The following is a 26,254-nucleotide window of genomic DNA, read 5'->3' as shown; positions in this document are numbered from 1 at the left end:
AGCCGGTTCTTCTCTGACTAGAATCACATCCGCAGTGGAAAACCCATTGTCTGAGCTCTCAGCTTCGGAGTGGGTTGCTGGCGCCCTTCACTTGTCCACCACACCTACCACCGGGGGGTTCACTCTTTAGGGACAGTGATTACTCTTTATCTGTTCTCTGTGGGGACCTCAACCGCACCTGCGACGCACAGCTTCCTGCCTGAATCACTGAACTGAGAGTAAGTGGAGGAGCTCAGAGACGGCCCTGACCTGCTCTTCCGCTGAGCCTGCCCCTGTGGCTCCCTTGGGTCTCCAGCCGGCAGCCTGGCCTGGGCTCTGCTTTCAGATGTCAACCTTCTGCTTGACCACTTGGCTCATAAACGTGCTGCTTATTTGAAATCAGTTCCTTTCTCCTCCGGGCTGTGGTGAGAGGGTGCCTCGCTCCCGCAAGTAAGGATGCTCAGGCACTTCACAGCACTTAATAATCAAATGGTGGCCATTTATTCAACTCTATTACATGTCATGTTATCGTATATACATCTGCTGTTGCAATATTTCTGCGAGGTACACTATCTCTGCAGATGAGAAAAACTGAGTCCCAGAGGCAAAAGATAACTTGCTCAGGGTCACAAAGCATCCGAATGATGGGCCAGAATAGAACCCCGTCAGTCCAGTTTTTCCTACTGAAATGGCTTCCTCCCTCTGGCCCCTGTTCCCCTGGATGTTGCAGGTGCCTGTCCTTATCTTGTTCCCATCGGCCTATAAATTTCCCAGGGCTTTACTCTCAGCTCGACAGAGTCCCTCGCACAGGCCTGGCACTTTGTAGCAGCACAGTAAATAATTGCTGATCAATATCCATTACGGCCCAGTGCACAGAAAGGAACCTCATGACCCAATCCTTGTGCCAGTGTTCACAGAGCTCGTCTGCTCATCTTCTTCATCTGGTAACTTTATTCCACTTCCTTTTCTTTCTTTTTTTTAAATTTTATCTCTCTTCTGGAAGCTTTTTTAATTTTCTAGTGCACCAAGTAGATAATGTTTCCTGGCCGCTGGGCTAGGACCTAAGGAGATGGTTTACTGTGTAGCCTTTGGACTGAGGCTAAATATTCTTGAGGTTCACTGTTCATCTACATGGGGGTCCATTTCCACCAATCCCACTCCATGCCCCAACACGGTGGAAGGACTGCTCCTTCTTTCTGTCATCCTAGTCTCCTCCAGATTCCCACTCACATGACAACCTATTTTCCTGTCAGTTCATCTTCGATGCTCCCGTTAGGTCAGTTTCACCTGGAGAGGAATAATGGAGCAACGCAGGCCAGAAGACAAGGACCTTACTCCAGGCTCAGTCCTTATGGAGATCCGGGACCCTATGCTGTTAGTGCAGGTGGTGCAATGAAAAATCAATGGCTGTGGAGTTAGGCCTTTGTTCAACCTTGAATATACTGCTAGCTCTGTGTCCCTGGGCAAATTTGTTAATTTATCTGAGATTCTATTTTCTGTGTTAATAAAAGAAGAATAATACTACCATCCAGCCGGCATGTCTCAGTGGTTGAGCATCGACCTATGAAGCAGGAGATCAAGGTTCAATTCCTGGTCAGGGCACATGCCTGGGTTGTGGGCTCAGTCCTCAGTGTGAGGCATGCAGGAGGCAGCCAATCAATGATTCTCTCTCATCATTGATGTTTCTATCTCTCTCTCCTTCTCTGAAATCAATAAAAATATATTTTTTAAAAAAGAATACTATCTATCTAGGCTTATTTGAGGATTAAGTGAGATAGCATGTATAAAGAACCAGGCCTTAATCCTGGCACACAGTTAAGCAATCAGGAAATATTTATTCCCTCCTCTGTCAGCTCTGATATTCACCAGCCAGAGGCAAAATGCAATGTTAATAAAGGGATGGTGGTATAATCAGAGTTACCCTGATGCAAGAGGGCACCCTGTTGCCACATAACCGGCGCAAAACCACATACAGAGACTACTGAGCTCTGGAGAATGAAGAGCACAGACTGTTCAGTCTCAAGTCCCAACAAGAGGCAGTACAAGATTCTTCATCTCATCTTTATTCCTGACTTGATCATTATCAGGTATATAAGTTCTCAGAAATGACCTTTCCTGAATCGCCTGAAGAGAACTGGCTATTCATCAACAAGAATACCATGTGCCAAGCAGTCATGAGTTAATGCTTTGGAAGGGAATATCATACAGTTGCCCCGTAAACAACATGGGGGCTAAGGGTGCCAAAAATCCACATATAACTTTGGATGCTCCAAAAAATTTACAAATAGCCTGCTGTTGACTGGAACCCTTACAGAAAATATAGGCAGTTGATGAACACATATTTGGTATGTTGCCAGTATTATATACGACTAGAGGTGCGGGGTCCCTCGGCCGGGTCAGCGATCAGGGCCAACTGGGGCCGGCCGGCCAGGGGAAGGGACCGTAGGAGGTTGGCCGGCCACGGGAGGTTGGCTGAAGGAGCGCACTGACCACCAGGAAGCAGCTCCTGTGTTGAGCATCTATCCCCTGGCGGTCAGTGCATCGTCATAGCGACTGGTCGACCGGTCATAACGGTCGCTTGGGCTTTTATATTTATAGACTAGAGGCCTGGTGCACAAAAATTTGTGCACTCGGGGGGCAGGGGGGGGTCCCTCAGCCCGGCCTGTGCCCTCTCGCAGTCTGGGACCCCTCGGGAGATAACGACCTGCTGGCTTAGGCCTGCTCCCGGGTGGCAGAGGGCAGGCCCAATCCCTAGGTGCAGCCCCTGGTCGGGCTCAGAGCAGGGCCGATTGGGGAGTTGGGGTGCCGCCCCCTGTCACACTCAAGGCAGGGTCGATGGGGAGGTTGCGGTGCGACCCCCTGTCACGCACAAAGCAGGGCCAATCCGGGGGTTGGGGCACTGCCCCCTGTCACACACAGAGCAGGGCCCATCAGGGGGGTTGGGGCTCCGTACCCTGTCACGCACAGAGCAGGGCCCATCAGGGGATTGGGGAGCTCCCTCCTGTCACGCACAGAGCAGGACCCATCAGGGGGTTGAGGAGCTCCCCCCTGTCACTCACAGAGTAGGGCTGATAGGGGAGTTGGGGCACCGTCCCCTGTCACACACAGAGCAGGGCGGATCAGTGGGTTGGGGCGCCGCCCTCTATCACCCACAGAGCAGGGCCGATCAGGGGGTTGGGGCACCGCCACTGTCACACTCAGGGCAGGGCTGATGGGGAGGTTATGGCTCTACCCCATCACACAGAGCAGGGCCCGTGGGGGGGTGGGGGGGGGCGGTTGGGCCACCGCCCTCTATCACTCACAGAGCAGGGCCGATCAGGGGGTTGGGGCGCCACCAATGTCACACTCAGGGCAGGGCTGATGGGGAGGTTATGGCTCTACCCCGTCACACACAGAGCAGGGCCCGTGGAGGGGCGGGTTGGGGCGCCACCCTCTATCACCCACAGAGCAGGGCTGATCAGGGGGTTGGGGCGCCGCCACTCTCACACTCAGGGCAGGGCAGATGGGGAGGTTATGGCTCTACCCCGTCACACACAGAGCAGGGCCCGGGGGGGGGGGGGTTGGGGTGCCGCACCCTGTCACACACAGAGCAGGGCCGATCAGGGGGTTTGGGCGCTGCCCCCTGTCATGCTGATCCCGGTGCCGGGAGGCCTCTCGGCTCCACTGATCCCAGTGCTGGGAGGCAGATTACCCTTTTACTATATAGAATAGAGGCCTGGTGCATGGGTGGGGGCTGGCTCGTTTGCCCTGAAGGGTGTCCTGGATCAGGGTGGGGGTCCCCACTGGGGTGCCTGGCCAGCCTGGGTGAGGGGATGATGGCTGTTTGCAGCTGGTCACACATCCTTCAGGGTGGGGGTCCCCACTGGGGTGCCTGGCCAGTCTTGGTGAGGGGCTGAGGGCTGTTTTCAGGCTGGGGGTGACTGAACTCCCAACCGCTCCTTTTTTCCTTTTTTTTTTTTTTTTATTCTGGGCTAGCTTTAGCTTTGAGGCTTAGCTCCAGCTCTTAGGCCTCGGCTGCTGAAAGTAGGTGTCTGGCCTTTGCTTACAATGTTGTGAATCTGCTGGCTGAATCTGGCGGTATTTGTGACAATGTTTCTTAAACTGCCCGCTCAGAGGCAGCGGCAGGCGGGGAATGCTGGTTTCCTCCGTCACTGAGGCAAGCAAGCCTCATGTTAGTTTCAAGCTGCCTGGCTGCCGGCCGCCATCTTGGCTGACAGTTAATTTGCATATCTCGCTGATTAGCCAATGAAAAGGGTAGTGGTCGTATGCCAATTACCATGTTTCTCTTTTATTAGTGTAGATAATCTTACAATAAAGTAAAGCTAGAGGAGAAAGAATAGTCCTAGTACTGTACATAGTCACTGAAAAATCATCTACAAGTGGACCCACGCAGTTCAGACCTGTGCTATTCAAGGGTAAACTTTAAAACTGCTTCCTGGCAACTTTGGGAATGCAGGGGAACTGGGAGGAGGGGAAGAAGAAGATGGAAAAGAGAAAGGGAAAAGCCTAGATTTGGGGCGGAGGGGGGAGACCTATATCTGAATTTTCATACATCACTACCATGATTGTGAACCAGGATCTTCTACTACTTCAAAAAAAAACAACAAACAACTTCTCATTAATCTGGCTCCACAAACATTCACATGAAATTTGATAACTTCTGATACTTTGCAATTGGTGTTTATATATTCAACCATTCTAAATATTCATTTTTAAAATCTCAAGCAATGCTCCAGCTGCCTAATATTTTCATCACATGGTACAACCAAATTCACTGAGACTGTGGCAGACACAGCCAGGAGATAAACAGGAGAAAAAGGCAAAGCTACCGTGCCCTGCAGACAGGGGTCTAGCTAGAATAATGCAGGAAAGACTGGAAAGTGCTGAGCTGCGCCCCTCCTCGGCTCTGATCCACTTCTGATCTCCCAAAGCCATGCAAACACAATCTGCCTCTCCTTGACCGAGAGCCATGCACACATTTTCCAGCCACAGAGAAGCAGACAGCCATTCACAAATGCAAACTAAAATGCTTCAGTAGAGCCACTTCAGGGCCAGGCACAGAGTCCTGACGTCCAGCTGTCCCCATCTCTCCTTTCAGTCCATAATATGCTCCTCCACCCCATTTCACTCACTCACTCCACTCCACTGCACTGGCCTCCTTGCTGGTCCTTGAACAGACCAGGCACACTCCCACTTGGGGGCCTTTTTCTTTTTTTTTTTAATGTTTTTTTTATTGATTTCAGAGAGAGGAAGGGAGGGGGAGAGAGGGATAGAAACATCAATGATGAGAGTCTCTTTGCTTGGCTATCTCCTGCCTGCCCTCTACCAGGGACTGAGCCCACAACCTGGACATGTGCCCTGACGGGGAATCGAACCGTGACCTCCTGGTTCATGGGTTGATACTCAACCACTGAGCCACACCGGCCGGGCCCACTTCAGGGCCTTTTCACTTGCTCTTCCCTCCAGAAGTCAATGTGACTCATTCCCTCCATTTTTTAGGTCTTTACATAACATATAACCTTTCAGCAGGTGCCCCCACCCCTGAAATACTCCCTATCCCCCCCCTTGCCCTGCTTTATTTTTCTGCAATACTATCTATCAGAGCTAACATTTATCACCAGCACATAGTTCACGCATTTATCTCTTCCTTCATTTTCTGTCTCCTCTACTACAAGGAAAACTCCATGAAGGGAAAGGGTTTTGATCAGTTTGATAGCAGCTCTATCTCCACTGCCAACAACAATGTTTGGTACCTGGCAGGTGCCTATTATACATTTGCTTATGAATAAATCTTCCCAGCTAGATCACAAATTCCCTGAAAATAAAAATTAGCCTATGGCTTTGCATGCACTAAGTAGTTACTTCCTTTAATATATGTACAGAAAGGGCTCGACAATTCTGATTCTTTCCCTGTCTGCAAAGGGAAATAGGAGAATAAAAGACAAATCAGGCAGGAAGTAAGCAAGGAGACTCTGGAAATGTTCAAAACAAGAAGGGCCATTTTAACCTCTAACCCCATGTGCCCTCACATGGTTGAATTATAGGGCATCTTTTAAAAGTTGGATCAGGGTTAGAATCTCAGCTCTGATTCTTACTATGGTAATAGCTGTGTGACTTTGGGCAAATTATTCCACCTCTCCGACCTTGATTTCATTATTACGTGAGATGATTAAATGAGATGACACTATAAAGGTGACCATCATCTACAAGTACTCAACAAACATTAACTTCCTAACTGTTGCCTTCCCAGGGATCTATTTATGTCCTTGCTATACTAAGATAAGTGTTGGTCTGTGCACATACTTTAAAAATAGAAGTACCTTAGTCATACAATTCTGGCCAGGATGTGAACCAATCTATCTGCCTAGGAGTTTTAGGATAACCTAAATGTTATAGACACTTTCAAAGAATAGTTTAGGAATTTCTTATAAACATACACTTAACCATACAACCCAGGAATTCTATTCCTAGGTATTTATCCCAAGTAAAATAGAAACGATGTTCACACACAAACTTCTAAGCAAATGTTTTAGCAGCTAATACAAAACAGTTAAAAACTGGAAACTTGTCTTTCAATTGGTGAATGGATAAACTGTGACATATCCAGTTTATCCATTCACCAATTGAAATAATAGAATTCTACTCAGCAATAAAAAGGTACAAACTAAGAATATATGCAACAACACAAAATCTCAAATGCAAGATGGACTATGTTAGATGAAAGAAGTCAGACCAAAAGCTACATAATATTATGTATCATTATATGGCATTCTGGACAGAAAACAGATTAGGGGCAGAGGTTCAATGGAAGGGACATAGGGAGATTTTTTTTAGGTGTGGGGGGTGTGATACAAATGTTTCATATCTTGAATGTGGTGCAGTAGTTGTCAAAACTCATAAGCTGTACATTAAAAGGGTTTAATTTTACTGTAATTAAATGTATAATTTTTTTAATGGAAGCAAAAAAAAAAAGGGGGGGGTTGGGGGGACTACAGCTAAAATGAGTTCCAGAGATTCTAAGAATTCCAGCCTGGGCCGTTAAGAGGATGATGGTGTCATTACCTGGAAAGGCTACATGACTCAAGTAGAAGCCGCAGACAGAGTGCAGTCACCGGGAGAAGTGCAGCAGCACGCGCTGTCACCACCCTTCTCTACTCCTTCCCACCCTCTCTGTAGCTGTCTCAGGCTTGGACCACCACCCTCGTATCTGGCCACTGGAAAAAGGCATTTAGGGGATTTGGAGAGAGCCAGACTCGCCACAGAGCCCTACTTCTGTCAGCCTAACATGTATCAAATCCAACATCTTGAAACAGAAATTCTACTGGAAGAATTTTCCAGATGTTAGATTTCATACATGTTAGGCTGACATAAGTTGTAACATTCCAATATACTCGGGAACTTAAAGTTATTTTAAGTGGCTTCCAATGTGAAAAAAAGATATCTAACCTTTCTTATAAGATTATTTTATAAGAGAGTTGAACTGTAGAGATCTAAACATGCAAATAGAAGCTTCTACTTCATTGTGGCTCTCGGGTTAATTATTTTAAGGGGACAAAAAGAAAATTAAGGCATCTCTGACTCAGGTCTATATAGTGTCATAATGACTTTTAATCCAGACTTTTAGAAATGAGTGAAAATCAGGCCACGTCCAAAGTCAGAACTGATTCACCATTTTGCTCCTTATATCCTGGCCCTTCCACACAAATTTTAACGAAAGAGATATTTACTAAGCACAGATGTCAAGCAGTGAGTTAGGTACTCTACACTCATTAGATTACTTCATTCTAACAACTCTAAAATGATAGGTATTTTCATCCTTAGCACATTAAAAACACTGAAGCTCAGGAAAGATAAGCAACTAACTCAGTCACACAGATGGCTAGTTTCGGAATGGCAACTCCAACCAGGTCTGAGACTACTCATCTTCGCTCTATAATGTGCAATTCTCAGGTCGACATGTATACCCACCGTCCCCCCAACTCCGAATCCCACAAATCACAAACGGTTTTTCCTCTAAAAGGCCAACAACAATAGTGGCAAACGATGTCAGGGAAGGGGCAACGATGAATTATGAACCTATTAATATTTGTGTTAGATTATCATATTGATCCATATGAGACGTAGAATAGGTATTATCATTTGTTTACATGTGAAGAGATTAAAGCTCAGAGAGGTTATGTAATTTGCTGCAAAGGAGAAAGTCGATACTGCCATATTCTAGGCGAAAGCTTCATAGCTCTCAAAGTGAGTTTTCACCAATCCAGATAGAATTCAAAGAGCAAATACTTATTAAGCAACAACCAGGACTTATTCTAGGAGCTTGAGAAACTTGAGTGAAAAATATAGGCAGAGAGCCCTACCCTCATGGAAGTTACATTCTAGCAGGGAAGACAGAATATAGGCAATAAATATAAGTAAGCCAATTATACAGTATACTAGGGGCCCGGTGCACGAAATTCGTGCACTGGGTGTGTGTGGGGAGGAGTGTCCCTCAGCCCAGCCTGCCCCCTCTCACATACTGGGAGCCCTCAGGCGTTGACCCCCATCACCCTCCAATCGCAGGATCGGCCCCTTGCCCAGGCCTGACGCCTCTGGCCTAGGGGTCCGGCCCGGGCAGCAGGGACCCACAGCTGCAGCGGCCCCACGATCGTGGGCTTCGCTTTAGGCCCAGGCAAGGGACGCCTAGCTCCTGGGACTGCCAGCTTCGACCGTGCCCAGCTCCCATCGCTGGCTCTACCCCTACTTCCTGCTATCACTGTCCAGGGCGGAAAAGGCACCTGATTCTCCGATCATGGCTGGGGGGCAGGGCAAAGGCAGCCCCAGGGCCGCCTTTGCCCTGCCCCCCAGCTCTTAGCTCCCCCCTGGGTTTCTGATCACTGTCAGTGGCAGGGGGCTGCTTCCTGCTTTCCCTTTCGCCTCCCTGCATTGTGCCTACATATGCAAATTAACCGCCATCTTGTTGGCAGTTAACTGCCAATCTTAGTTGGCAGTTAATTTGCATATAGCCCTGATTAGCCAATGAAAAGGGTAGCTCGTACGCCAATTACCATTTTCCTCTTTTATTAGTGTTGATTAGAAAGTGATTAAGTGCTCTGAAAAAAGTAATCAAAAGAGCAGAATAAGATGATTCGGAAGAATCAAAAGGGGAAGAGTAGACTGCAATTTTTAAAATTAATTAATTATATATTTTTTGTTTTTATTGAATGTATTGGGGTGGCACTGTTTTTTGTTTTTTTTTAATATATTTTATTGATTTTTCACAGAGAAGAAGGGAGAGAGATAGAGAGTTAGAAACATCGAATAGAGAGAAACATCGATCAGCTGCCTCCTGCACATCTCCCACCGGGGATGTGCCCGCAACCCAGGCACATGCCCTTGACTGGAATCGAACCCGGGACCTTTCAGTCCGCAGGCCGACGCTCTATCCACTGAGCCAAACCGGTTTCGGCGGGTGGCACTGTTTTAATAAAATTATATAGGTTTCAGGCTTACAATTCTGTAACACATCACCTGTATATTGTATTGTGTGCTCACCACCCCGAGTCAAGTCTCCTTCCATCACCATTTATCCCCCCTATAGCCTCTTCTCCTTCTTCCCATACCCCCATAGGTTACAGTTTTAAATAAGGTGGTCAGGGTAGACTTCCTTGAGAAGGTAACCTCTGAGCAAAACTTTATAGGTGTAAAGAAGTTAGCCAGGCAAGTATCTGGCAGTACAATGTTCCAGGCAGAGGAAATAGCCTATACTAAGGCCCTAAAGTGGAAGCATGTCCAGTGTTCTAAAGCAGCGGTCGCCAACCGGTGGTCCGCAGACCACTGGTGGTCCGTGAGGTCGGAAAGGTTGGCAGCCACTGTTCTAAAGGAACAGGAAGGACCCCAATGTGGATGAAGTGGAGTGACGGAGAAGAGGAGAAGCAGGAGCTGACACTGGAGAGGTAAAGAGGAGGTAGGTCCTGCAGGGCCTTGTCAGCACTTTGGAACATGAAGAGCCTGGGGCGGGGGTAAAATAAGGAGTGACATGTTTGACCAACTTGTTACAAGGAATACACTATCTATTCTGTGAAGGAATGCAGGGTGGGATTGAGGGATGGGGTGGACAAGAAAGGAGTCAAACCAGGGACAAATGTAGAAACTAGGCAGTAATTTAGACCAGGATATTGGTGGCTTAGATGATGAACAATGCAGATAGTGAGACGTAGTCCTTTTCCGAATATATTCTGAAGGTAGAGCCAACAGAATTTGCTAACACAGTAGATACTGGGTATAAGATGGAAGAGTCAAACATGACTCCAAGGTTTTAAAACTGAAAGCCTAGAAGGATGGAGTCTCCATCAGCTGAGATGCAGAGGCTTTGGGTGGAAGAGACTTTGGAAAAACCAAGAGGAGGTCAGTACTGGACATGTCAGCTGGAGATGTCAAGTGGGCTGTTAAATACAGAGCATGAGTTCAGGACAGAGGTCTGGCCCAAATACAAATGTAAGAATTTTTAAGCATATAAATAGATTAAAAACCATGAGATTCAAAATTCTTGAGCTGAAAAAGATCTTTCATACAAGTCACGCTCATCATTGATGAAGATAAATAAAATCTAAAGAAATGCAGTGATATGGCCAAAGTCAGACACATTTCTAACGGAGCTGGTATTCTTTAGCCCTGCATTTTCTTGAGACTAGTGTACTGCCATCTGGCATACTAAGTAAAGGTCTGTTCTTCGAAGAGCTAAGTAAAAGGAATTCAACTTCCAGAAAGATTCCCCAACTATTATGCATAACGTATGGAACCACTTTCTCTCCCTTTCTTAAAAAGAACTACCTAAAGATGTTAAATATATAATACATTGGAAGCACTCCATATAGGTTTAATAAATGAACAAATTTGACATTAAATAGCCCCATCTTATTGTGACACTATTTGTCAAAATGGTTATATTTAAATATTTTACTTACCTGATATTTAAGCCAATGAAGTTTGTCCACGTGAAAATATAATCTCCACCAAAGACCATTCCAATATAAGTTATTAATATATTCTAAAAAAAAAAAAAAAAAGCAATGCACTGTTACATTGGCTTAACTGAGCTTTTTAAATATTCATATAAACTCCTCCATGCTATGACCCAAATACCTATAACAAATAAACGGGTAATAACAAAATTCCACCAAGCCTAAAGTGAGTATAGTATGAGCAAGAGCACTAACAAGGAAACAATGACATTAGCCTCTGCCCAATTTTTTCTCTACAGACGCTAACTGCTTTCACCAATACTAAAAAATACGAACAAGGTTATCAAACTTTCTCTGCTCTGTGGTATGGGCTGACATTGCAAATCTAAATAGAGAAAGACTACTGTTTCTAGGGTAGAAAACACTAATGCATACTCAGCAATCAGAAAAGAACGCTCTTCCTCTCATTGAGATAACTGTTGACTTGTGAGGGGACAGTGAAGAAGAAAGCCTGGTGACATCAAGAATCTTTCCCTCTTGTGAAACTAAGGAGAAACTAAGATGGCGGCATAGATAAACACCGGGAAATTGTCGCCTCACACAACAATTGAAGAATGCCGCAAGGGTCAAAGCAAACATCGTCCAGAACAACAGGAAGGCTGGCTGACTGTAATTTCTACAACTAGAAGAAAAGAGGGGCACGCTGAGAGCAAGAGGAGCTGCAGAGGTGAAGTGCAGAGGTACGGCGGCGGCTCCCGCGCGGAAAGTGGGTGGCGCCTGAGGACGTGGCTGTCTTTTTGAATCACAAGCTCCCGACTGCTCTGAACTCCGGTTCCAGCGGGTCTCTGGGGACCCAGGGCTCATACGGGGAGAGGCTGGTCTGTCAGGCGGCAGCGGGCGAACTTGAGGGCGGCTTTCCCCCAGAGGTGCTTGCAGCCGTTACCGGGACACTGAGACTCGCGGCTCTGGGCGCGGAGAATCACCATAGCTGCTTTCACCGCCCTTTGACTCCCTGAGACCCCGCCCCACCCAGGCTGCGGCAGAGGCTTTTGCATGTGAATGTACCTAACTACAGCCCAGCCAGGCAGACCCGGAACTTCCAAGAGAAGGCCCAAGGCCCCGCAGCGGCTTGCATTGCTTCACAGCTGAGCCTCTTCCTGGCTCCTGCTGTGTGGCCTCAGGCAGGGGCTGAATTAGCACCTCCTTAGATCCAGGAGCCACTGTACCCAGTGGTCAGAGGGGGACCATTCTCCCACTTCAGACACAGCTGATTCCCACAGCCAATTGGCCTGGAGGTCAATTCCTCCCAGTGATCCTACAACAACCAAGGCACCAAGAGTGCACCAAGAGTGTCTACCCCAGGTAACTGGGGAGGCTGAGCCACTGGGCCCTACAGGACACCTGGCGCGCAGGGCCACTCTATCAACACAGGGAAGCAGCCAAAATGCGGAGACAAAGAAAAAGGTCACAAATGGCAGAAACGGAGGAAAGCAAACGACTGGATATAGAGTTCAAGGCCACGTTTATAAGGTTTTTCAAGAATTTTATGGAAACCGCCGATAAATTTAATGAATCCCTCAAGGAGTATAGTGAGACCATGGAGGACATGAAAAAGGACCAACTAGAAATTAAGCATACACTGACTGAAATAAAGAATAATTTACAGAGATCCAACAGCAGACAAGAGGATCCCAAGAATCAAGTCAAAGATTTGAAATACAAAGAAACAAAAAATACCCAACCGAAAAAGAAAAAAGAAAAGAGATTCAAAAAATATGAAGATAGTGTAAGGAGCCTCTGGGACAACTTCAAGCATACCAACATCAGAATTATAGGGGTACCAGAAGAAGGGAGAGGGCAAGATATTGAAAACCTTTTTGAAGAAATAATGACAGAAAACTTCCCCTACCTGGTGAAAGAAATAGACTTACAAGTCCAGGAAGCGCAGAGAACCCCAAACAAAAGGAATCCAAAGAGGACCACACCAAGACACATCATAATTAAAATGCCAAGAGCAAAAGATAAAGAGAGAATCTTAAAAGCAGCAAGAGAAAGACAGTCAGTTACCTACAAGGGAGTACCCATTCGACTGTCAGCTGATTTCTCAACAGAAACCATGGAGGCCAGAAGAGAGTGGCAAGAAATATTCAAAGAGATAAATAGCAAGAACCTGCAACCAAGATTACTTTATCCAGCAAAGCTATCATTCAGAATGGAAGGTCAGATAAAGAGCTTCACGGATAAGAAAAAGCTAAAGGAGTTCATCACCACCAAACCAGCATTATATGAAATGCTGAAAGGTATTCTTTAAGAAGAGGAAGAAGAAAAAGGAACTCTTACCATTTGTCACAGCATGGATGGAACTGGAGAGCGGATAAATACCACAGGATCTCACTCATTTGTGGAATATAATGAACAACATAAACTGATGAACAAGGACTGATCCAGAGACGGAGAGGCATTGATTGGACTGTCGGGCCTTGGAGGGAAGGTAGGGAAGTGTGGGGGCAAGGGGGAAAGATCAACCAAAGGACTTATATGCAAGCATATAGGCCTAACCAATGGACACGGACAACGGGGGGGTGAGGGGATGAGCGGGGGGGGGGGGGGGGGTAGAGGGTACACATATGTAATATCTTAATCAATAAAAAATATTAAAAAAAAAAAAAAAGAATCTTTCCCTCTTTTTTGAAAAGGATAAAGGGGATAGCGGGAGTGTGCTAACATGAAGAAAGTTTTTAGAGGAGCCTTCTTACTATTTTCAAAACACACCTGGGAAGTCATCTCAAAGTAGCAATACCTAAAATCACGTCTCCTGACTCACTCAAAATCCCAGGCATAAACATCTTCTGCTTATCTGTAGTCCCCTTTAATTAAACTCGGACCACAAAGGTGAAATAAAATTTTCCAAATTTATTCAGTTCTTCCCTAACCTCCATTCTTTCACATTCCTAAGTCACTTACCTCCCCCTCTGCCTTTACAACTGCCATAAACGGTAAATGTCACAAACATTTTTAGTAGCTGGGTTCTCCTAGATTAGGCCTCTGAAGCACAAAGTGCTATACTTTAAAACAAACTTCAAAATTATTTTTATAATGGAGTGCCCTTTGAGCATTCAAAATTATGTATACCTCTTCTAAGTCTAAGGATAGAGAGAGTAAGTTACCTTAAAGCAGATCTTTTTAATTATTTTGGGGGGGGGGGGTGAAATGCCACGTAACAGTAGGCAACTGGGGAAAATGTGTAGTAGGACCTCTCTTCCAATACAGAGATCCAGAGACCCAGGGAGAAGGTAGGTTAATTTGTATGATTGCTCAAGGAACTTTAGAAAGGGAAAAGACAGAGAACCCAATCCTTATTGCGCAAAACCAATCAGCAGAAGGTAGAAAAACTGTAAGTACACACTAGGGCAGCCTACCAAAGGTTTGCTATCAGGAAAAGACCCCAATGCCCACAAAGCAGAACTAACCAGGAAGCACAGACGAGTCTAGTAGTTCAAAACTAATTCTCAAGTTTTAGTAATACCTGAGAATCATCTGGAAACTGTTAAAGATGATAATTTCCAGGCTCTACTTCAGAGATTCTGACTCAGTATAGCCGAGGTGGGCCTTGGAACTTCCATGTTTAACTAGCTATCCTAAGTAATTTTCCCACCACACTTAAAAGAAACAAGGAATGCTGACCCAAGGGTTTATGGGGTTGGGATCCTCAAGCACAGAGGACAGCTTAAAGCCCCTTGGGGAACAATGACTGAGCTAAAGGGTATGAACTGAGAGGCCAATGAAAAGCTCCACTGTCACTCATGAGAGTGAAATAGCAAGTGCTTCAGGGGACTCTCATCTGCCAGAAGGTTCAAGACATCCTTCAACAGCGATACCACGTGGCAGACAGAAGCAACAGCAATTGTACACGACTAGTACACAGACAATCCAATTCTCTCCCTCCCTCTGGAGTTTGGAAGTAAAACTGATCCCTTTGGACTAAGTTCATAGGGTTCTATGCAGAGAAGGAAATAGCAAAAGTAAAGTACTGGACTTCATGTTCATGAGAGCATGACTATATCTGTGCCCCATGCTGATAATGATAAAGTGCACTAAGAAATTCTAAGCAAATAAGTTTAGTTATTAAAATTAAATATAGGCTCTCCTGTACCATCCTTCTTCTTGGCCAAAAACATGTTTACCAGCTGCCCTGCTCTTGCTGTTCTTATTCTGAAGATGCAAGCCATCCACTTTGCTCTTAAAGCATTTACTTTACAAAACAGAAACAGAGCTGAGAGCTCATTTGGGGCGGGGGGGGGGGGGGGGGGAGTGCTAAAGCCATGCCAGCCAGCCAGACCTTTGAAAGTAGATTAACTGTCTAGATTTCAATGGAATTCAAAGAACTGATTATTATAGTTCAATCTACAATTCTATTCACACCGAACACTCCAATTCCATGAAGTTTTGACCCAAATCTAATTTCTAAAATAAGGTCATGCGGACACCACTCCACTGGGGGTGCAAAGGGTAACACAGAGCAGTAAAAACTTTTCTCTGCAACCACTTCCCTCACTTTTTGACAAAAGGGGCATCATAAGGGAAGTCCCAAAGGCAACTAACGTCAGCTCAATATTTAAGTCAATCTGGCTCTCCTGGCTGAAGACAAATGAGCCTGACTCAAATGAAATGGTCAGGAGGAAATGGCATCACTGGAAAAGTCAGACGCAGCTTTTCAAAGTGGGCCATTAGGTTTGGCTGACACACAGGAAACCTCCCTTGATGAGTTCTGGCAGGCACCCTTTCCCCACAAAACAGCCAGCACTTGGCGGCGAGGCAGAGAACAGAGCAGCTCTCATCAGGGGTTAAAGACGGGCCTCTCCCTACTGAGCTCGTCAGCTGCCCGTCAGAAACAGGCCCAATTCTTCTTCCTCTCTCTAAGATAACAGGCTCTCCTTTTCTCACGCTCCTCGGAGCTAAACTGCCCGAAAGTAGAGATGATGTCCTCCCTGAGTTCTTCAAGACTGTTTCAGAGACCATCATCACCATTTGTCAGACTATAAAAAAAAAAAAAAAGTGAAGAAATAAGGAAAAAATATGGCTTAAGGCCATATTCAACTTATCTGAGAGGAGTAATTTTCAAATAAAGCAGGTCCCCAAAAGATAACAGTATTTTTTCAACTCACCTTAATACAGCCAACTATTGTAGTTGTAAGAGCAGAATTATACTGAGTGCAGAGTACTGTGGCGTACATCAAGATAAATCTGGAATAAAGAAGGAAGAGGTATCTTGAGAGTAAGATCCAGGTGCTTACTTTACAACAAAGCATGCCAAATTCGCAGCCCGCAGGCCACATGTGGCCCACAACGAATATTTTTGTGGCCCAGCCAATATAATGGTAAGTAAGAAACGTTTTAATAAAAATTTCATAACTTAATTTTTACAATATGCTGTTATACATAATTATTAATAATGAACTACAATGTTCGCTAATGACTGATTACTATAATCGTATTGCGTTCATTTCTCTTAACGCCTTACACGTAAGCACACCATTTCTCTCCACTAATACTAGCAGTGACTATTTTAGCAGCCGATTGCCACGTCATTAGTCTTGGACTGACTTGTTTGGTGTGCACAAGAAGAAATATTTTGCTTTCGGAGAACAAGAAAAATAGGATTATTTGTATTACGCTTATTAATTTGTGCAGTAATTCAGTGTCTGGTAAGTTAATGTTCAAGAAAAAATATTAATTTTTATTTAAATGTTCTATTATTTTATGTTAACGATTACTCATTTATTTCAGCCCTTTGTATTCAGCATGTCTCTATCGAAATAAACCTACGCTTCTATGAAAATTGAAGCTTTTGGTTTTTTTTGCAGCCCACGTAAACTTAAAACTTGCTGATTTGGCCTTTGAGTTTGACATGCTTGCTTTACAACAATCACTAATTGTGCAAATTCAGGCAACCTACCTGAGTTCTGAGCCTGCTTTCTCGTGGTTAAAGGGACAACAACATCTCCCACATGGTCAATTTAGAAAAAATATAAAGGAACTATATGGCGAAAAATAATGTTGAGAAATAATGGTGCTTATTACCCACTATGTAATTGGGTAAATATTAGTTGTTCTCCAGTCTCCTAAGCATGACTTTGGGATCAGTTTAGCTGCCCTGAGGGCACATTCCCAAGGGCTGTGAAACCACCTGAATGCGGAAGCTTAATTATCAGAGGCGGATATACTCAAGGGACAGAACAGGATACTGAGGAATGAGGCAAAGGGACCCTCCAACACATTTCTCTAGGAAAACTACTTGATAACAAGACAGCAAAGGCTTACCCCATCACACAAGAGAGGGTGAACTGCAGAAGAAAGAGGGTGTCAGCCCAGCCTTCAAAATCCATTGCCTGTAATATATGGCAAAGCATTCAGTTTTAGAACAAAATTAGCTGTCCCATTTGTTAATCTAATTCCTGTACTTGCTCCCACCACACACTTCCTTGCATCCCTCCAAGGATAGATGATGTTTAAGAATTTCATATAGATGGAGTTGAACCAATAAGCAGTTTCAAAAGGTTTTCTCCTTTTCAAGCAATGCGAGGGAGATTTTGTACTTCTCCCTATTGGTACAAAGAAACTGGCATTTGCTTGAAGGCACAAGCCACATGGGGCAAATCTCAGTAGTTCTCCCAGATGGCTAGTAGGAAAGGCTTTCTCAAACATTGAAACATGCTTCCTCCTTGTAACATGTGAAGCTCAAGTACAGCCTTAGCTACACAAATTCAGCTGAGGTCTGTTCACAGAGAACTACTACTTAAAAACAGTTATAGTACAAGCGAGGTTTTTGTTGTTTTGTTTTTAAGCCAAAAGCAATGAAACAGAGAGACATGAATGGGCGCATTGATCATCTCATCTCTCATCCAAGAGGGAGGGTTTCTCTCTCAAGTACGCAATTTCTCTTGCAATATGAATTTGATAAGCAAATTTGAGAAACATTTCATCTTTTACCTCTCTGCCAGCCTGCCCAGCTTCTACTCTTGCCACTGACATAAATCTCACAGCTCCAGCAATTCGGGCTCCTTGTGGTTTATAAAACGTCACCGTGCAGTTTCACACTCACAGGCCTTTGCCTGGAATGCCCTTTCCCTCAACACTCACCTGGCTTCTGCCCACCCACCACACTAGAGGTCAAGCGCCTCCTTGGTGGGACTTTCCCTAGTCAAGAAAGCCTTCCGTTGTGCCTCAGCAGATGTACTCCGCCATCGGGCTCTTCTCTCTCTGACCTGTGTGTTTCTACACCAACCCTACAGGCTGTGAGCTGCCTGGAGAGAGGACCCACATCGCATCTATGTAATCATATTCCTAACACAGCACTTGACAGACGGTAGACATTCAGTTTGTTTCTCGTTCTTCCTTTGTTGGGGCATAACATACCAGAAATAAAATTAACCAATTATAAGTGTATATCAATGAGTCTTAACAAACATAGTCATGTAATCACCATGACTATCATGATAAAGAAATTTCAGCTCAAAATCATAAGACTCCTCGAAGAAAATATAAGAAAAAAAGGTCCATGACACTGGTCTTGATAACAATTTTTTGGATATGACACCGAAAGCACAAACAAAAGCAAAAAATAAAAAATACATCAAACTAAACAGCTGCTGCACAGTAAAGGAAATCATCCACAAAATGAGAAGGCAACCTACTTAGTGGGGAAAAATAGTTGCAAGTCACGTATCTGTTAAGAGTTTAATATCCAAAATCTGTAAGGAACGCATACAACTTGACAGCAAAATAACTAACTAACTAACTAAATAAATAAATAAATAAATAACCCAATTAGAAAATGGACAGAGGAACTAAATAGACATTTTTTTCCAAGGAGGATAGATAAAAAGGTGCTAAATCACTAATCATCAGGGAAATGCAAATCAAAAATACAATGAGATATCACCTCACACCTGTTAGGATGGCCATTCCTACGCTGTTGGTAGGAATGTAAATCGTTACAGCCTCAATGGAAAACAGTATGGAGATTCCTCAATAAATTAAAACTAGAACTACCATATGACCCAGCAATTCCACTTCTGGGTATTTATATAAGGAAATGAAATCAAGATCTCAAAGAGATAAAATATGGAAAAACCTAAGTGTCCATCTATGGGTGAATGGATAAATCAGATGTTACAAACACACACACACACGCATGCACACACGACAATGAAATATTATTTAACCATGAGAAATAAAGGAAATCCTGCCATTTGCAATAACAAGACTGGAACCTGAGGGCATTATGCAAAGTGAGATAAGTTAGACAGAGAAAGACAAGTACTGTATGATCTCATTTATATGTGGAATCTAAAAAGCCAAACTCAGAGAAACAGAGAGAATTACCAGGGACTGGGGGGTAGGGAGGTGTTGGTCATAGGGCACAAACTTCCAGTTATAAGTTCTGAGGATCTACATGGTATTACAGTTAACAACACTGTATCATGTACTTGAAAATTAATTAATTAAATAGGGGGTGTTCTAATTCTAACTCTACCATTAACTTTCTGCAAGGCCACCATAAAATCACTGTAACCTCTTTAAGTCTCTACCTATATTACAAATATAGAAAGCAGTCTGCTCCATCTGCTCTTATGAGAATGAAATCAGAGAATGAAATGCAGACATTTCAAATGCATACAAGTTTACATACAGAAGATATTATTGACTTAAACTTCCACCACTATTATCTCTCAGTAGTAGATCTGCAAATACATTTTTCTTCTCCCTAAGACAGAAGTCACAGTACACATGTACATTATTAATGAGGGAGGAAAAAAAAACATTTAAAACAGAACTTCTGCCTCTAGAGAAGACGGAAGAAATGGCCCGCTTGTTCATGCTGTGTGACACAGAACTAGATGGGCTCCCTGCCACAAGGCCTGCAATCTTCAACACTGGCTGAGAGGTGGCTGTGATTACAGACTGGATATAAAAGATGCTTTCTTAGGCTTCGCTTCTGTTTTGGATGAACTCTCTGGTTCTAGGTTCTGGTGGTGTAACCTAATACCACAGGCCAATACTCACCACAGGCATGAAAAGAATGTAGTGTAACCAATGGGCAAATGATTTGTATAAAGGACTCCCTAAAACTAGGCATCTGTTTGAATGGGACTTTTATTTAAATAAAAATATTTAGAAAACACATGTAATGAAAAAAAACAAACACCTTTTTGAGTTGCTTCGATTAAGGAAATTAAGAGAGAAAGGGAGTATCTAATATGATTAGGCACTAAATACTACATAATCAATAATACAATAAATAAAATCAAGTCCAGGGAAACAATCAGATTTGTCTGATATACCAGCTCTAATAGACGGATTCTGGCTGTCTGGACCACTGTCTGGTAAACAGTAGGAGGCTGTCTAGACTTAGCAAAAAGCGCTATGACTACGCGGCAATATCTGCAAGGAGGATAGGATAACAGCACCAATTCACCACCCCTAACCTAGTGAAAAGCATGAAATAATCTCAATGTGCACTTCAGTCTAAGATGCAATCATCCTCACTCCCAGAAAAATTTGCTAAGAAAAGGGTCGCCAAATTACTTGAGATGTGAAATTCCAAATCATGACTGGGACATTTTCTTAAGTGTTTTGATACCTCCCTACTTAGTATAAAGTCTAAAAATAATACACCATTTAGTCTTTGGACTTCATGGTAAAGAAAAAAGGTTGACGTATGATACGGTTCTATTTTGAAAATTCTTTCCCCCCAAAAAAGTGTAGAAAAAACTTGAAACCTTATCCTAGAAAGTAAATCGCTAGGAACCTTACTAAGACAGAAGATAATGTCCGCGGTGCAAATGACCGCATGGCTCCTTCCCGACCTTGGGAAAGTCGTCCTGGGTACCTACATGGTTCTCTGCACTACTCTGACCATTTGCCACAACTTCTCCTGCTCTCCCTCACGCTCGTAGCTCAGACAAGGAATCGGAATCCAGGTATCTTTCACTCCCTCTGCTCACCAGGCTCTGCCACCTATGGAAAACCTATGTACCCTGGCAGAAGTAACTACAGACTCCAGCTCACCAACGAGTCACTTTTATTGGAAAAAGAAAGATCCTCAAAGGTGAGAATGGCTGAAAACATTAGTTTGTCAATCAAACAATAATCCGACAAAGAGAAAGGTGTGGTCATTCGTAGCTAAACTATAACGGTTCCAACCCTCTTGTTTTATGTCTGGGGACACCAAGGTCCACAAAGCAGAAGGGACCTGTCGCCGTGTGGAAAGAAGAGTTCGGGGCTGAGACTCGGTCTCTGTGGTCCTCAGAGGGACCCAGAAACGAGGAACAACGCTGGAGAGGCAAAGCCAACCTAAACACCCTTCTTATTTAGTCAGCTACGCTTATGAAGAGCCCCCGCCGGGGAGATGATTTGTGCAGCAATTTTTCCTGCAAAACCCATCTGAGCCATGTAACGTAACAGTGATATAATGCAGACATTAGACAACGTACCCGCGCCTACAGTGCTGGCCTTGTGAGATCTACAGCAAGGGGTCTGTTCCCCACCCCGGCTGAGAACACCTCGCAGGCTGTGCTGTCAGCAGGCCAGGTTCCCATCCCTGGGACCGTGAATCACGGGCTTTGTGTGGCAGACATTCCCTTTGGAGGCAGCACCCGACCAGCTTAAATACAGTCTGTCCCAGCTGACGCTTTGGAAATCATTAGTCGAGTGATGCTTACTCCGCCTTTAGCTAGTGAACCAGATATCTTGTACGGGCAATCAACTGGCTTTTGCATGATACACAGTTTTGGGTGTCTCTCTGTGTGTGTGTGTGTTTTAAGGAGGATCCTTTGAAGTTAGAAAACGTTTTTAAAAACTAAATGTTGAAATAGTATTTGGTTCCTTCGTTTCTGGTAAACCCGGCACTTTGAGAACCATGAACAAATTTGTTTTAAAAAATTACACACACATTTGGTTTGATTTCTCAGAAGGCTTTGCCAGGGACCTGTATTATGTCCTCACGGGGATGGATGAGTTGTTCAGTTGAATCTTCCCTTTCAGTTCTTATGGTAATTTAGTTTTTTTCTCTTTCTTGTCCTTCAATTCTTGCTTAAAGGCTGTGGCAGCCCCATAACTGCTCTGCAGAACTCCTGCCTCCCTGTGATTCCTGTCCTAACAGAGTTTTTCCCTCTTCTGCCTACTAAGATTAGCAGTGGGATTTGAAGAAAAATAATTGCATCTGATTCTGCTTCAATTTATATCCTAGGTCCAGAGTCTGCAACTCTGAATAATGAGAAAAGCTCATTTGTCCCACCTCACCCAGTTATTTTAAAACTTAAGATTCATCACTGGAGAGTCATTATTTCTTTTTTTTTAACTTTATCATTTTCTTATCATTACTTTTATAAAATATAACTTGAAGTACATGCACATGGTCCTACAATCAAAGATGAATAATCAAGTCTCCCTTCCATTCCTGTTTCCTTTGTAGGGATTCAGAATGAGTCACCCAGAGAAGTGCCTCCGAGGTATGCGGTTTATTTTATACTGAAGGCACTGACACCCTGCAGGCTCAAGAGAAACTTTTGCTTCCTCCCCACTCCCCCAACTACTTAGAACAGACGTTCCCAACCTGTGGGTCGCGACCCCTTTGGGGGTCAAACGACCCTTTCACAGGGGTCGCCTAAGACCATCGGAAAACACATATATAATTACATATTGTTTTTGTGATTAATCACTATGCTTTAATTATGTTCAATTTGTAACAACGAAAATACATCCTGCATACCAGGTATTTACATTACGATTCATAACAGTAGCAAAATTAGTTATGAAGTAGCAATGAAAATAATTTATGGTGGGGGGTCACCACAACATGAGGAACTGTATTAAAGGGTCTCGGCATTAGGACGGTTGAGAACCACTGCCTTAAAAGAACTTAAATTAAGGGCCTTCCCCATAAGAAGAGATTATCAGAGATAACCTTTCCGACCTATCTATCTATATGGTAGGGCAAACTAATTACTAGACATCTGTTCTTCTTATCGTCCTGCAATAACCTTCCCCTGGAGCCCCAGAGCACCTTTCCTCCTCCTTGGGTCAGAATGTCATATATACGCCATATTAACTTCCTGTCCTGAACCTCGACTGTGGGGTTCCCATATGTGCACATGTAATTTAATCTGGTTATTTTCTTGTTAATCTGTCTCATGCAGATTTAGTTATTAGACCAGCTAAAGAAGCTTGCAGGACAGAGGAACGTTTCATACCCCCCCCCCCCCGACCCTGTGTTCTATGTCTCTCTCTCTCTCTCTCTCTCTCTCTCTCTCTCTTTCTCTCTCTCTCTCTCTCTCTTTCTCTCTCATTCTCATACACACACACACACACACACACACACACAGGTGGTTGCTTTATTAGTTTCATGTATATTCGTCTAGTTGGTTTGTTTTTTTTTTTTACTTAAATAGTGAATAAAATGTATGCGTATACATGTTCTTACTGTTCCCTTTTTATTTTACTTAAAAGGTAGCATATCACACACTCTGTTTTATACTGTGCATTTCATTTAACAATTTATCTTGGAGATCTTTTCATTTAATTACATAACAGACCTGGTCAGGAAAGCCAGGGGCCCGGCAGATGAGTTTATCAGCACTGGTCACCAGGAGGCAGGGAGCGGCTGGGCTCCTGCAGCTGCCAGAACAGCAGCCTTGTCTCCACACTGGAATGCCTTCTACTTCTCAGAAACTCTGCCTCAGCCCTGGAAAGGGCCGACCTAGAGAAGCGGCCAACTGGGTTGATCCAACCTACTCAGTGTACACATGACAAAGCAGGACAGGAGAGCAGGGGTCTTGTCCAAAGACCGTGGTCATGGAAAGAATCAGAGATTGCTGGTCGTCTGCCTTCTGGCCCCAAATTCTCTCCCTTGTACCACTTATTTTTAGGGACTTGGGACTATCTGCAGAGTAAACTTCAAATTCCTGTATTGAACACTGATCCCAACTGGGAAGGAAGCAGGGTATGGTGTGGTGGGAGGAGTGAGAGCACTGGTCACAGAGTCAGGAAGTCTGGGTTCCAGTCCTGAGCCCTCTTTGGGCTCCAGTTTCCTCATCTGTGAGGAAGAGGCCTGAACCATGCTCTCTAAGGTCTCTTCTCAAGTCTCCGGAGTCTTGGATTTCCTCCTTCTAAGCATCCTGAAGAGTCTAGTTCTTGTGGTTGAGCCTGTGCTCATGCTAGTAGTCACACCTGGGATGTACCCTTTGTTTTTCTTCCTCCACATCTTTCAAGGCCCACCTTGACTTTCCCTGATATTTTCTTGTTCAGAAAATGTCCCTTGTGAACAAGCGAGGCACTCCCACCTCAGCTCTTAGAACCCGCTCTTCCTTTGATCTAGATTATCCTTCCGAAGAGTCACAACCATGGGGCTCTCAGTCCTATTGAGTGTCTGCTCAAAGGAACCTGACAAAGAGGCTTTTCCTAACCATCTGATGCAAATGGGACTTCTCCGATCACTCTCTTCATTCTATGTCTCTTCGTAGCTCTTATTGTACAATTATGTGTAGTCCATCTCATGCCACTGGAATTCAAGCTCCTTTAAAGCAGCAACATGGTTTTTTTTTTTTACTTAGAACAGCATCAAACACATAAGCATTCAATAAATATTCAGTGAATGAAAGAAATATGATTATTTGTAAACAATTAAGTAACAACAAGGCCCAGCTTCAGAGACTCTACTTCTAATACTGCCCTGGAATGTTTTTCACATTCAGTAGCTTGTTCTGGAGGAAAGCCCTAGTCAGGGAGGGAGCAAACATGTAGTCAAGCAAATAGCAAGGGATCTACCAATATGTGGAGTCAGACAGGCAGGCTCTAAGCTCTGACACTGTGCAACCTTAAGGATGTCCTTAACCTTTGCAAATCAGATCATTTGTATACCTTATAGGCATACAGTGAGGATCAGGGAAAATAACTTATGCGGGAGCATCTTATCAGGTACAAGGCATCATACCCTATAAGGTATTACTAAAGGCCAGGAGGGGGCCCAGACTGTTCACTGGGGAACAGCTTTATTTAAAGATACACTGTCACATGAAAAAGCACCCATTCTTTAAAAAATACATGCACATATATGAATGTCTGTCCACTTATAGGTATACCAGTACGTATTTCGGAGAAAAAGCACGGTTCCAAAAGACACACGCTGAAAATGAACCTGACTTACTGGTACTGGAAAACTCTTACCTGAAATCCTGCCACATCTCCCACGCTGACATGGGAACTCGTTGCCAGACTTCAAACAGCCCCCTGACTACTCTGAGACTGAATTTTCCAGTGGAAGAAATAAGCTGCAATTCCTGTAGACTACTATGAACCTCTTGGACATATTAGGCTGTCTATGGCTTCCACCCATTGTTTCTGTGCTGGTTAATAAAAGTAAACCACTCAGCCACCTCTCTAAGTTATATCTCAACAACCACCCCTAGAACAGGTGAGCATTACTTGTTGCATTTGGTAGATAAGAAAACTAAGCCCTATCTCCTTTAGTTAAATGCTCTTGTGTGTTTCACAGTATTAGGCTCAGGCGACAAGAAAAAAAGATGAGTTCTGTGGTATTCTTGCTTTTGAGGACCATACCGTCACCTTGTGGAACAGATCTGTCACCATCAGAGCAATAAACTATGATAGGTTTTGTGGAAGAAATGTTTTGGGTGCATTGTGGGGTGTAAAATGGAAGAGGATTAAAAAGCTAATCCTGATATTCAGCCTACATACATTTCTTCCTAACCTGTACTTATAGCATTGACTGATGGCCAAAACCCTCCCCTGTGCCCACTGCCGCCCACAATTCCTTTCAAGGTGCACAAATTCATGCACTGGGCCCCTAGTACTCCAATAATAAGAGTGAGAATGAACAAACATGTGAGATCAAAATACTGGTGGGGTTTGATTACAAAGCAATGAGTTCAGCTCCCATAATTAGTTTATCATCCCAATTTCAAAGTATTTAGATGAACCATTATTCTTCCAAAATAAACCTTTCTTGACCTTTGCCTGGCATTTTCATTGGGGAAAAACAAACATTACTCAAATTTCACTCCTCTGCTTGAAAAAAAAAAGAAAATAAGGAGAAAATCTAAATCTCATTCTCATGCAGGTGGCAAAGTAATTTTTCCACAATGAGTAAACATTCTTACTTATATTGAAGCATTTCATATTAAATGTGTGTTACTAAAATAGGCATGAATTATGCATATAACTTCTAGTTAAATTATAATCACTCTGGAATGAAGATATTTCTCCTTTGGTTCAATTTTTTCAAGTAGCTACTAGTCAGAATTTCAAGTTAA

The 26,254-nt window shown here is 43.9% G+C and overlaps 1 protein-coding gene and 1 long non-coding RNA gene across 5 annotated transcripts in view; one reads left to right on the top strand and one right to left on the bottom strand.

Annotated features, from left to right (window-relative positions):
• SLC35D1 (solute carrier family 35 member D1) overlaps positions 1-26,254 on the bottom strand; it is a 46,327-nt gene that overhangs the window by 6,583 nt on the left and 13,490 nt on the right. For 3 of the 4 annotated variants that reach the window (XM_059689244.1, XM_059689243.1, XM_059689246.1), the window contains 3 exons: positions 17,244-17,311; positions 16,088-16,166; positions 10,926-11,008 (listed from right to left, as the gene is read on the bottom strand). In XM_059689244.1, the coding sequence (XP_059545227.1) occupies positions 10,926-11,008; positions 16,088-16,166; positions 17,244-17,311 (230 nt within the window). The remainder of the gene's footprint in view (positions 1-10,925; positions 11,009-16,087; positions 16,167-17,243; positions 17,312-26,254) is intronic. The other variant, XM_059689245.1, reaches the window with a different exon arrangement.
• Positions 1,934-25,963, top strand: LOC132230966 (uncharacterized). Its single transcript, XR_009451960.1, has 3 exons — positions 1,934-2,066; positions 22,399-22,435; positions 25,058-25,963. It is a non-coding gene; the product is annotated as an uncharacterized LOC132230966 (long non-coding RNA).

Source organism: Myotis daubentonii, chromosome 3 (assembly GCF_963259705.1).
Source record: "Myotis daubentonii chromosome 3, mMyoDau2.1, whole genome shotgun sequence".
NCBI lineage: Eukaryota > Metazoa > Chordata > Mammalia > Chiroptera > Vespertilionidae > Myotis > Myotis daubentonii.
The sequence above is the reverse complement of the archived record's forward strand: the minus strand, read 5'-3'. Positions and strand labels throughout refer to the sequence as shown.